The 13,081-nt window shown below is 46.2% G+C and overlaps 1 protein-coding gene across 2 annotated transcripts in view; it reads left to right on the top strand.

The window, feature by feature from the left end:
* Positions 1-11,753: 11,753 nt before the first annotated feature.
* FSHR (follicle stimulating hormone receptor) overlaps positions 11,754-13,081 on the top strand; it is a 95,615-nt gene continuing 94,287 nt past the window's right edge. For both annotated transcript variants that reach the window (XR_008329765.1, XM_053383571.1), the window contains exon 1: positions 11,754-12,072. Coding sequence is in view for 1 of the 2 variants with exons in the window: in XM_053383571.1 (XP_053239546.1) it covers positions 11,813-12,072 (260 nt within the window). In the remaining variant the exon portion in view is untranslated. The remainder of the gene's footprint in view (positions 12,073-13,081) is intronic.

Here is a 13,081-nt window from a genome sequence, read left to right as displayed (position 1 = left end):
GTATAATTATAATCTGTTTTGCTTTTACTTTGTTTTGTTATTTGTATGAGAATTGAGGAAATCGTGGAAGGGAATTTAGGCCGACTTTAGAAAAAGGTTTTAAGAATAAGCACTGATGTATAATCATTGATGTTTACAAGGCAAAATTGGTTTTTCAAAATGAACTAAATATAAAATATAAAAAGGTTAAAAATTAGGGACAAGAACTTGTTGAACCAACAATTTGAATTGGAATACAAGAGGGGGAGGTGTGGGGAAGTCAGGGAAATATGTTATTGAAAATAAGGATTGTGAATTCTATGTGTTTTTAAACTTTTTTGTTTCTTCTTTTTTGATTTTTTTAATGTATTACAATGGAAAATTTTAATAAATATCTTTTTTTAAAAAAAAAAAGACAAATTCTTAAAAACTTTATTCTTCCAATCCCTGTTTTCCTGTTTATCCACTGAATTCAATGGAATGGGCCACTGAATTCAATGGAATGTACGGTCAGGTTTGTGCCTGCGATTGCTGCCCTGGAATCAAGCAGCAAAAAAATTGACGTGGTGCTTACCCCAACGTTCTTTCTTACAAATAAATGACTGTCTGGACCTTTTTAGACTTTAGAGCAGAGATGGGGAATAGAATCTAGCAAGGGGGGGCAGATCCTGACCTCCTTGACCCCACTCCACACATGGGCCATGTTGACATGTGGGCAGGGGCTCCCATTTGTCAATCACTTGATGTCATCAAGTGACCCACGGTTGGACTGCTGCAAAGCACTCCACATGGGGCTACCTTTGAAGGTGACTCGGAAAATACAACTAATCCAGAATGTGGCAGCTAGAATTGTGTCTGGGACTGGCCACCAGAACCATATAACACTGGTCCTGAAAGACCTACATTGGCTCCCAGCAAGTTTCTGAGCACAGTTCAGTTTTGGTGCTGACCTTTAAAGCCCTAAACGGCCTCGGTCGAGTATACCCAAAGGAGCATCTCCATCCCCATCATTTAGCCCGGACACTGAGATCCAGCTCTGAGGGCCTTCTAGCAGTTCCCTCATTGTGGGAAGTGAGGTTACAGGGAACCAGGCAGAGGGACTTTTCGACAGTCGAATCCTCCCTATGGAACGCCCTCCCATCAGCTGTCAAGGAAATAAGTAACTATGCAACCTTTAGAAGACATTTGAAGGCAGCCCTGGGAATTTTTAATGTTTAGTGTTATGTTTTTGTATATGCTGTAAGCCACCCAGAGTGGCTGGGGCAACACAGTCAGATGGGTGGGGCACAAATAAAGTAGTAGTAGTAGTAGTAGTAGTAGTAGTAGTAGTATGAATACCTAGGAGGCTATTCTCCACTCTTGTAGATTCCCCCTGGTTCAGTTTGTCCACTGCCCAAACCTTTCATGATTCTTTCTCCATCTGCCTAAGCTCAAGTCCTTTTCCTCAAGTCTTGAGTTCATTCTCCATTTCCCCCTTCCTCCTGACTAATTACACTGGCGCTCCTGGACCTGCTTTTACCTAGTCTCTGTCTAAGGACCTGATTCCGCCTTCTCTTTCATGACTGACCACCCTGGCACTCCCATGCCTCACTCCCTGACCCGACAAATCTGCTCACACCTCGACTCGCTTCTCCCAGGTGGAGAAGTCAGAGATCAGCTCACTGCGGCTCCGACTCTGGACTCCCTGCTTCCCCACGAAACCAACCCCTCAGCCTCCCCGCTTCAGTTCTCATCAGCAGCATCTTTTAAGACTCGCCAAGTAATTAGGCCATTTTCAGCTGTCTTCTATCAATATTAATAACTTTCAGTAATTGCACGAGGCTTTCAAATTTCCCTTCCTTTTCATCAGTCCACTACGGGGATTCGTCCTTCATTTGCATCTTTTTGGGGGAGAGTTTAACAAATGTTAATTTGTCATTTTTACCTCTCTATTTATTTCATTAAGTGTCAGGATAAAATGCATTTCCCGGAAGGCTGTTCTTTGCCTTTCATGTCTCAGTCAAGTGCTGAGCTTCCCCCTTTCCTTTCTTTCATGCCTAGCTCGCTCCCCACCTCCCCCCAAAGCAGCATGGGGTCAAGGAAGAAGGAGACATAGAGGAGGATGGTGAATTGCAGGGTACCTTGCAAGTTATGATGGAAGGAGGGGAAAGAAATGATTCAGACTTAAGCTGAGCAGGAATCAGCTGGGCAGGGGAGAAATCTTAGATTCAAAATGGGATCCAGGGCAGGATCAACAAGGGACATAATAACATAAGACCATAGTCATAGCCCTGATGGGTCCCCCATCTCCTTCAGAATCCTTGTCAACCAGATATGCCTGTGGAAAGCCAGGAAGCAGGACCTGAGTCCAGCTCTGCCTACTGGAGATTGCCAGCAGCTGGTATTCAGAGGCACGTTGCCTCCGACCACAGAGGTAGGTCCCTCTGTGTCACAGATTGAGCCAGGAGAGAGCCAGTGTGGTGTAGTGGTTAAGAGCGGTGGACTTGTAATCTGGTGAACTGGGTTTGCGTCCCCGCTCCTCCACATGCAGCTGCTGGGTGACCTTGGGCTAGTCACACTTCTCTGAAGTCTCTCAGCCTCACTCGCCTCACAGAGTGTTAGGGACGCGGGTGGCGCTATGGGTTAAACGACAGAGCCTAGGACTTGCCGATCAGAAGGTCGCGTTTCGAATCCCCGCGACGGGGTGAGCTCCCGTTGCTTGGTCCCAGCTCCTGCCAACATAGTAGTTCGAAAGCACGTCAAAGTGCAAGTAGATAAATAGGTACCACTCTGGCAGGAAGGTAAACGGCGTTTCTGTGCGCTGCTCTGGTTTGCCAGAAGTGGCTTAGTCATGCTGGCCACATGACCCGGAAGCTGTACGCCAGCTCCCTCGGCCAATAAAGCGAGATGAGCACCACAACCCCAGAGTCGGCCATGACTGGACCTAATGGTCAGGGGTCCCTTTACCTTTACCTTTACATCACACCATTCACGGTTGGAGTCAACTCATTCTGTTAGAATTCCTGCTCCGTGATTGCATTCATGGGATTGTTGTCTTTCACATTATGGTATGTGTTTTGACTCCACAGAGTGGGAAGTGATGGAGGCAGAATGTTTGTGTTACTGTGTTCTGTGAAGTGGGACTGTTGTCCTTTGTTCTTTTTTCTCTCTTTACTGTCTGATGCTAGAGAGAGAGGGAGCCATGTTGCAGTGCTCCGTGTGTGTTTATATGTAAATAAAGTAGACTAGCCAATATGCTGAGTTGCTGAGGTCTCTTATGCAACTGCACAAACTCTGTGGATCCCTAAGTGTGCTCATGTCGGTTGCCATGGGTCGCTGTGATGTTCGGGCAAAAGAAAGTTTTTGAAGCTCCCGAACAAAAGACCAGGAGGGAGAGAACATGTCAGTCGGGCATGTGTCTCTACCAGGGTCCTACTCGAGTGTAGGCTGAACTCCTGACACATTCCAGTCATACCTTGGTTCTCGAACGGAATCCGTTCCGGAAGTCAGTTTGACTTCTGAAAACGTTTGAAAACCAAGGTTTTCAATTAGCTGCAGGAGCTTCCCGCACTCAATCGGAAGCTGTGTAAGCTGCATCAAACATTCGGCTTCCCAAAAAAGTTCGCAAACCAGAAAACTCACTTCCGTGTTTGCGGCGTTCAGGAGCCAAAATGGTCGAATCACAAGGCGTTTGAGAACCAAGGTACGACTGTATTAGCAAAAAATGCTATCTTCACAGGCTTGACTGAGTGTCAGGCCTAATGAGCACAGTGATCTTACTCCAAGAATTCAGCTGCTGAGACTGAAAGTCCCTGCCTCCCCGCAGCCATTTAAATCCCCAACTTTCCAGGACTTTTTCCAAGCAATCAGAGACTACACCTGCATGAAGCCTGTTGTTGCTCTGCCCGTTTCAGCCCTCTTCTAGTTCTGCGAAACAGGGAGGGAGGGGAGCTTGTTTCAGCAGGAGGGGGGGCACTTGTGACTCTTCACCAGCCTAACTCATTTCCACCTCTTGGCCTCCTTCCTCCCACTCTCCTGCTTCAGCTTCACCTTCTGATTCTTGACTTCTCTCTGCCACAGATTCTCCCTTCTTACTAAGCCCTGTTATCTCGTCAGCTTCCTACACCTCCTCTTCCCCGTCTCCTCCCTCTGACCACTCACTGTCACCCCATCACCTCTCCCAGGGCTCTGTGCCTTCTTCCCCTGGTCGTTCCCCAGCGGGTTCTTCCCACCAAATGCTCCCAAAAAGGTCCTTACTCAGCACTTCGAAGCTAAAACCTAGTAGCACTACCCCTAGAATATTTTCCAAGCTGAGGGCCACATTTCCCTCAGGGGCAACTTGGAAGGGGCTGCAGGCCACTGCTGGAAAAAGTGCTTGAGGCCAGAACCATGAAAGGGACTCTTAACGTTTGCCCAGTAGGCCACATTCTAGCTACTGCAAATGTCAGAGGTTTCTGAGTCCGCACATATCTCAGCATCCTCCAAGCAGACAAACACCAGGCGTTATCGCAACTCAAGGGCACATTCTCACTAGGCAAAGAGGCACTCAAAGGAATGCAGAGCAGGGCTGGTGTGTGAGTAGAGAGGCCTAGCCAGCCACCTTCAGCTTCGAGGGCTGAGGTTTCCCACATCTCACTGCTTCGGAAACTGGGTGCTATATAGAAATATCACCTCACTCTAGCTTTGTACCACAGATTTAACCTAGAACTTTTTTAAAAAAAATCCCTGTGAGGCGTAGTACTATTAGGTTAGGAATGACAGCAATGAAACAGGAATATGAGCCTCAGCAAAACCAGTCCCTCGTGCCTGTCTTTATTATGGTTTTCTGCCTGCCTCTCATAATATCACTTAGGGGCAATTTTATTTCAGCATCAGAAAAGTACCCCTCTGACCCGGCCAAGTAGCCAAACGCCACTTAAGAGCGAGATTGGATAAAAGCTTTGTGCCGGTCCTTGTGGAATTGAAGCAGCTGAGCCTGCAATACACGTTGTTTTCGTCATATTGCCTGTTCTAGGCAGAGGTTAGGTCAAAGAGGGTTGTGTTTCCTTCTGGGCAAAGTTCTGGGAGGGGGTGTCACATGACAGTGGTGGGTGGGGTCAGAGACAACAGCAGGCGGGGAAACAAATGTGCATCTATCTTGCTCTTTCTTCCATAGGCTGTTTTCTGCACACACTCCCTGCCCCCACTTTCCTCTATCCAGTAAGCACATAGCCTGAGGACAGATTCCAGCCAGGCAAAAACTCGCCAAAGGAGTGAAAAATCAGGACCGGCGAGTGGTGTGGCTTGTGAAAAGGGGGGTGTGTGGCATGGGGAGAGTCCCAAGAGTGACAGAAAGATGCTTGGAGGGCTGCATCTACCCCACAGAACTGAGGCTCCCTACCCTTGAGCAAAATGAATGCTTCATTTCTGCAAACCAAAACAACAACAACAGCAGCAGCAACAGCAGCAGCAACAACTTATTTATACCCCGCTCATCTGGCTGGGTTTCCCCAGCCACTCTGGGTGGCTCCCAATAGAATATTAAAAACACGATAAAACATTAAACATTAAAAACTTCCCTAAACAGGGCTGCCTTCAGATGTCTTCTAGAAGTCAGATAGTTGTTTATTTCCTTGACATCTGATGGGAGGGCATTCCACAGGGCAGGTGCCACTACCAAGAAGGCCCTCTGCTAAAAAAACCTATTGAGTATTATTAATTTTTTCCAAAACTCTTTGTAAATTCACCAAGAAGACTCAATTTGACTTCCCACCCCACCCATGCTGTGTCTCTGACTGATAAAATAAAGCTTTGGCTTTGTAGTACTTCTAAAGGCACATGTGCATTTCAGCGCATGCCTGTGTTTCTGTTTGTTTGTCTGCCTACCTTTGTATTGAACACAGGAAAGGGTCAATCATAAGTCAGGCAATATTCTATGCAGAAAATTCAGCCCTGCGGAGCGTGTATCATTCTTTAGTCTCCATGAAGTTGTTATGCATATTTGTTATTAAAAGCTGTCAGTTTTGTCTATATTTTTGTAATTTTACTCTGTCTACTGTGCTAAAGACTGTTCCATTGCTTATTCTTTTTTAAGGATTTTTTAAAATACTTTGTCACTTTCCACAAGAAACATCTCAAAATAACAGCTCTGAACAATTTCCCCTTCTCTTTTCAATCAGACGCCATTGCATAAGGAACCTCTCAGAGATTGGGGTTCAGGCAACCATATTTATATCCACTGATTTTGTTTGATTCCCCTCCTGAAGTCATCTTAGCCAGTGGCCAACACATCTGGCAGTGAATTCAGCAGTGCAGGGGGGAGGGAATTCAGGGCAACAGGCCATAGGCAAACACACACACCCCAGTTCTCTCCAAAATCATACTTCCTCTCCCCCAGGCTACATCCTTTACCAGCCCTGCCTTGCACCCTGCTTGGGTCCACTTGCCTGGCTTCTAATGTGTCCTAAAACTCTGGCAATGTGTCTTCCTTGCCTGGATGGAGGCTACAGAGGGTTGCGTGAGTGTGTTTGCAAAACAGCCTACTGTACAAAGGTTTCTCCACCCACTTTTGCAGCTGGGACGCTGGTGGCACTGTGAGTTAAACCACAGAGCCTAGGGCTTGCCGATCAGAAGGTCAGCGGTTCGAATCCCCGTGACACGGTGAGCTCCCGTTGCTCGGTCCCTGCTCCTGCCAACCTAGCAGTTCGAAAGCACGTCAAAGTGCAAGTAGATAAATAGGTACTGCTCCGGCGGGAAGGTAAACGGTGTTTCCGTGCAATGCTCTGGTTCGCCAGAAGCGGCTCAGTCATGCTGGCCACATGACCCGGAAGCTGTACGCTGGCTCCCTCGGCCAATAAAGTGAGATGAGTGCCGCAACCCCAGAGTCGGCCACGACTGGACCTAATGGTCAGGGGTCCCTTTACCTTTTTATGCCTGCCACTGGCATGGGTCCCTCCCCCCCAAAAAAAATGGTTGCCCCAAAGGAAATGCAGCCACATATTCCAAATATGATGTGACTGTATCAAAGCTTTCCCCCTGCACCTGGAATTTCCTGCTCTCTCCTTTTTTTTGCATGCACTTTTATTTAGACTCTTCTGAATCTGCTGCCAGTCCATTGGGTGACCCTGAATTCTAGTCTTATCAGCGAGGAAAGGGGGGGGGCATCCTTCCACTTTTACCGCATCCTGCAAAAAGTTAAAAACCTTGAGCTTGCTGTCCTCCCCACCAGCACCAGCCTTAGTTTGTTGTCTAAGAAGAGGTGCAGAATCTAAATGAACCCTTGCCAGATGGGAAAAGGGGCGGGGAGGTGGTTTAAAGGTCCTTGATGACCTTCAAATTCACGCCCCAGAAACTCTGTTTCAGTTTCTGGGTTGTTTGCTGATTTAGTGTCTGTGCGTTTCAGTTGCATCACAACTCTGCAGTCGCCCATTCTCTCCACTCAATGCAAGCCTCCCTTAAACGCCACTATAGATCAAGTCTCAACCGCACAGCAATTACTAGCATCTAAGCAACCCCCCTACATCAGGATCTTTTTAAAAAATTATTTGTCTAGTGGCAATAAGGGCACTGTCAGGTCAGACGGAGAAACGGATACTGCTGTGTGCCTGCTTGTTTGTTGACATATGCTACTGAGATACTTGGCACACTTTGAAACGGACGGCAAGCAAGCATTATCAAGAGGGATATTTATGGGGCTCCTTTCAGTATGCATGACCTGGGAGCGTTCCACACGGGGGGGGGGGACTTCCCGCAAATAGCAGATGAGGGTGATAAACCTGCTTCGGGGCTGCGCCACCTCAGGTGGCAGAATGAGGGAGAGGGGGGTCCTGACATACTGGAATGATATTCCATACCCCCACAAAAAAAGTAAATAAATCCCTGTAAATAATGTCAAGGGGAAGTGTTCAACTTGAGCTCACTCCTTGAAGTGCTAGTTTTCTACCTGCGTGGATTTTTGGAAACCTTTTTGTGTAGAAGAGCACCCAGTCATATGAAACACACACACACACACCGCTTCTCTCTGAAGTGGTGTTTCTTGAGGCCTAAATTACGACAATGGGCTTGGAAATACTGGCATCCCCCCGTTTTCATGGGAGCAAGCGAGAAGGTCTTCAGCCTGAGACCTTGAAGACTCCAACCCAGAATTTCCCAGATTTCTGGCCCCCTCCCACATGCACCCAGCCAGCATGACCAATGGTCCAGGATGATGGGAGTTGAAGTCTAAAACATTTGCAAGACACCAGGTTGGGAGAGACTAACCTAACAATAAGATTGGCCAGTTTTTGAGGTCAGATCTCATAGATAGCTCAGCTGGTTAGAGTGTGGTGCTGATAATGCCAAGGTTGTGGGTTCGATTCCTATATCGGATAGCTTCATACTCCTGCATTGGAGGGGGTTGGGCTAGATCGGGGGGGTGTCAACCTGGTCCCTACTGCCCACTAGTGGACATTTCAGGATTCCAGGTGGGCAGTAGGGGATTCTACGGCACAAGCTGAATCCTCCTTCCATCGAGCACTGGTGGGCAGTAAGGAAATATTACCATCAATGCATTGTGGGCAGTAAGTATGAAAATTTCATGAGGAGGAATTAAAGAACCTCTTAATGAGGGTGAAAGAAGAGAGCGCAAAATATGGTCTGAAGCTCAACATCAAAAAAACTAAGATCATGGCCACTGGCCCATCACCTTCTGGCAAATAGAAGGGGAAGAAATGGAGGCAGTGAGAGATTTTACTTTGTTGGGCTCCATGATCACTGCAGGTGGTGATAGCAGTCGTGAAATTAAAAGACGCCTGCTTCTTGGGAGAAAAACAATGACAAACCTAGACAGAATCTTAAAAAGAAGAGACATCACCTTGCCAACAAAGGTCCATATAGTAAAAGCTATGGTTTTCCCAGTAGTGGTGTATGGAAGTGAGAGCTGGACCATCAAGAAGGCTGATCGCCGAAGAATTGGTGCTTTTGAATTATGGTGCTAGAGGAGACTCTTGAGAGTCCCATGAACTGCAAGAAGATCAAATGTATCCATTCTAAAGGAAATCAGCCCTGAGTGCTCACTGGAAGGACAGATCCTGAAGCTGAGGCTCCAATACTTTGGCCACCTCATGAGAAGAGAAGACTCCCTGGAAAAGACCCTGATGCTGGGAAAGATTGAGGGCACAAGGAGAAGGGGATGACAGAGGACAAGATGGTTGGACAGTGTTCTCGAAGCTACCAGCATGAGTTTGACCAAACTGCGGGAGGCAGTAGAAGACAGGAGTGCCTGGCGTGCTCTGGTCCATGGGGTCACAAAGAGTCGGACACGACTAAACAACAACAGGTATAAAAAGGTTGACTACCCCTGGGCTACATCATCCTCAAGGTCCCTTCCAACTCTACAATTCTAGGATGCTATAAAGCAAGCAGTTCTCAAGCACCCTAAATTTCAGGGACGAATTTAAAATCCAACAAGCAAGAACACCCTGAGCACATACAAGCAGAATGTCAAGTTCCTCTGCTCCAAACATCCACAGACTCTGAACATCAGTGAAACTGAGAACCTCTGAAAGTAAAAGAAAATGAAGTCATACCTTGGGAGTCGAACGAAATCTGTTCCAGAAGTCCATTTGACTTCCAAAACATTCAGAAACCAAAGCACGCATTCTGATTGGCTGCAGGAAGCTCCTGCGGCCAATCGGAATCAATGGAAGCCCCAGCGGATTTTTGGGTTCCAACGAACGTTCGCAAACCAGAACACTCACTTCCAGGTTTGCGGTGTTCAGGAGCCAAAATGTCTAAGTACTAAGGCATTCACGATCAAAGGTACAACTGTAGTATTATTATGAGCAAAAAAAATCATCACCCACCTTCCCCGAGACCCTGACAGGCCATACAGAGAAGGGCAGGCAAACTTTGATATTTATGAGTATCCCAAGGTCTACCAACCAGAGGCAGGTGCAGAAAACATGAAATAACTGAATGCCTCTGAGGGACATAACTGTCACTTTTGGTTTCTCTCAGTTTCTTGGTTTCCCAATCCTACATTCAGTTCATCAGATCAAGCTGTTGGTTTTTTAAAGTACTCATGAAAATCTGCCAGCATTTTAGTGCACATTGCACTGAATAAACACATTTCTATGAGCAATTTTGCACCATGCGCACCTTCTTGCAAGCAATTTCCCCTAATATAATGCATTAAGAAAATTTATTTTCACTAGCATATGAAGCTTGGCACACTTTTTTCTTTGGCTTGGAAAATGCATTGCAAGGTTTGGTGGAGAAGTGCAACTTTCAAATGAAAACTTCGTCTGAGTTTGCACATTGATTGGGGAAGTGTGAAATATGTAGGTTTGCAGTAAGATCCTAGAATACAGAGTGGGAAGGGGCCACAAAGATCATTTAGTTCAACCCCCTGCAATGCAGGAATCTTCTGCCCAGCATGGGCTCAAACCCAAGACCCTGGGGTTACGAGTCTCCTGCTCTACTGAGTGAGCTATCCCTGTGGGACTGTTTTTCCTTACTCCCCACCTCATGACACCTTCTGAGCCAGGGCAACTGTTTCCCCCAGTAGAAGTGAGCTGAGGTTCCCTGCCTTGGTAGCAACGTCGTCAGATGCCACATACAAAGTCAGACCCCTGGTCCACACTGCTGTTGTGAGTGTGGAAGGAAGACTGCTCCCTGCTGCAAGGCCTATTTCCACCTGGCCTAGGGGGTGGGGCCCACACTCACTCTGAGCATGTCAAAAATGTTTTTAAATGTTTTTAAATGTTCAAAATACTTGTTCATCTGTGGTGTTTTAAATGTTTTGGTTTTGGGTTTTTTTTGAGCTGTTGTGGGTGGGATGGATGTTTGATGGGGCTGGGGATTAGTTTAGTTTCAGTATAAATGTAATTCTTATTATTTCAATTAGTATTGATTGTCTTGTTGGTTTGCTGTACGGTTTTGTTTTAAAGGAGAGAGGGTATGAGTCATGGGGTTGCAGAGATTGTGTGAACGGACTTATTGCTTAACTTATATTTTTAGTTGCTATTTTGTTAATGTTTTTAATATCGTTTTATAGATTTTAGATGCCACATTGATTTGTTAATCGTATGACTTGCCATAATTGTGAGGTTTAGCTTATTTTTTAGTTGCTGTTTTGTTAAGTGGTTTTTTTTAAATTGCAACTGTTTTATTGGTAATTTGTTAATTATTTTATATGATGTATGCTGTATTCGTCATGTGCTATTGTGTTTTATTATGTTATGGTTATTTATTGGTTTTAAGCTTCTTTGAAATTCATTTGAATGAAAAGCAGCATATACTGTATTTTTCTATGTATAAGACGACCCCTATTTTGGGGGACCCCAAATTAAGATAATGGGGGGAGATTGCCCAGAGTTGTTGAGCTTTTTTTGGGGAGGGCAATTGCCAAAAACCACTCAGCCTCCTGACTGACACTGCAAATCGCGCACATGTCACCAAAGCCACCAGCCACACCCAATTGCTGCAGCAGCAGCCAATCAACAGCAGGCCTTCACACAGCCACCAATCACCCGCCCAATTGACAAAGCAACAGCCAATCGACACCAGCCCTTGACACAGCCACCAATCACCCACCCAATCGTCATTGACAATCTCCTGCTTGCCCGCCTCTGAAATATCCGTATATATAATTCTTTTACATTATTTTATAATTAAAAATCGTCTTATACACGGAAAAGTACAGTAAATACAATCAGCCAATCAATCAGTACACCTATGTGCTTTGCCACTGAACTACAGCCCTTCTCTGATGTTACGTTGCTGTTTACTCAAACAATTGGGGAGGGAGGAAACCTTGCTGCAAATCACTCATATTGACTGCAGATCTACCTTCTGGCCCACCCCTGACGTGCAGAAGACCTTCCTTGGGTGTCGCATGACTCACCACTGCCCATTAAGGCGGTGCCTCAGTGGAAGGAGTGAGGCAGGAGGAGCTTCTCTTTCAGTGGCCGGGAGAGAGGGCATTGCAGAGGCAAGCATGGCTCTGTTCCCTTCTGCCTTCTTCTGCCTGCTTCTCCTCTTGGGGGCTGGCTCCGGGCATCCCACCTGTCAGTTCTTGGACAACTTGATGTTCACCTGCCAGGATAGCAAGGTGACCCAAGTGCCGCAGGACATCCCCAGGAACACCACGGAACTGTGAGTAAATTGGGCAACCAAAAGAACTCTGCGGCAGACTTTTTGCTTTGGTCTCTGGAGATTATCTCCTCCTTTGATAAATTGGGTTCACTCTTTCCGGAGGATTTTCAGAGGGAGGGATTGCTGGTTCTTCTGGGACCACGGCAACCCTCCTCAAAGGCAGTTTGCAAGCGTTGGAGAGAGATAAGTTGCCTGCGCAAAAAAGTTTCAGTCGGAGTTTCCCACAGCAGTGGGGGTTTCCAAAGTAATTTATGATATTAAGCGCTTGGCGTTTTCTCCAAAACGAAAAGCAAAAAACCTTGCTTGAACACAGCTGAAACTGAACAAAGCAAAAGTCCGTCTGCTGAAAAGCAGCACAACTTATCTGGGGAAAATCTGGCAACCTTTTCAACCGGAGCGTTGTAGCAACTAGCTCCTATCTTCTCCGCTGAGAACTTTTCTCCTTTGCAAAGACTTTGGTGGTTTGTATCATGATCTCACAGTACTTTGTGGAGTTTCCTAAAAGTGGAGGGGGGGCGCGTGAGGGGGAGTCCTAAATAAGGATGGTTTTCTTTTAAATGTTAAAAAAGTGGGGAAAGCAAATGGTCCTTATGGGATGAAATGGAACAAGAAGCTCTAATGAGAATAAATGAAGACAGCTCACTGTTGGATTTCTCAATTACAAGGCAGTTTCTTGAAGTTCCCATTTATTTCTCGGGGACTGACACAGGCAGTGTTCTTTATCAGATGTTTCAGCAGCTCTGTAACACAGAGATTACCACCAATACTTAACGGTGACCTTGCTGGAATAAAATTGTGGGGTTTCTTCTTGCTGAAGCACAAATGGCAGATTCTCACCCTATGCACCAAAGATACATAGCAAGGATTTGGTCCAGTAAGGGACCCTACAATTGTCCCTGTATCCATGAAGGTTTGAGAGGAGTTGATACCAAGGATGGGGAACCTGTGGTCCTCCAAGATATTCCTGAACTAAAGCTCCCATCATCCCTGAACTTTGGCCATGCTGGCT

The sequence above is a fragment of the Podarcis raffonei genome, chromosome 3, assembly GCF_027172205.1.
Source record: "Podarcis raffonei isolate rPodRaf1 chromosome 3, rPodRaf1.pri, whole genome shotgun sequence".
NCBI lineage: Eukaryota > Metazoa > Chordata > Lepidosauria > Squamata > Lacertidae > Podarcis > Podarcis raffonei.
This window is presented reverse-complemented; position numbering and strand designations above follow the sequence as displayed.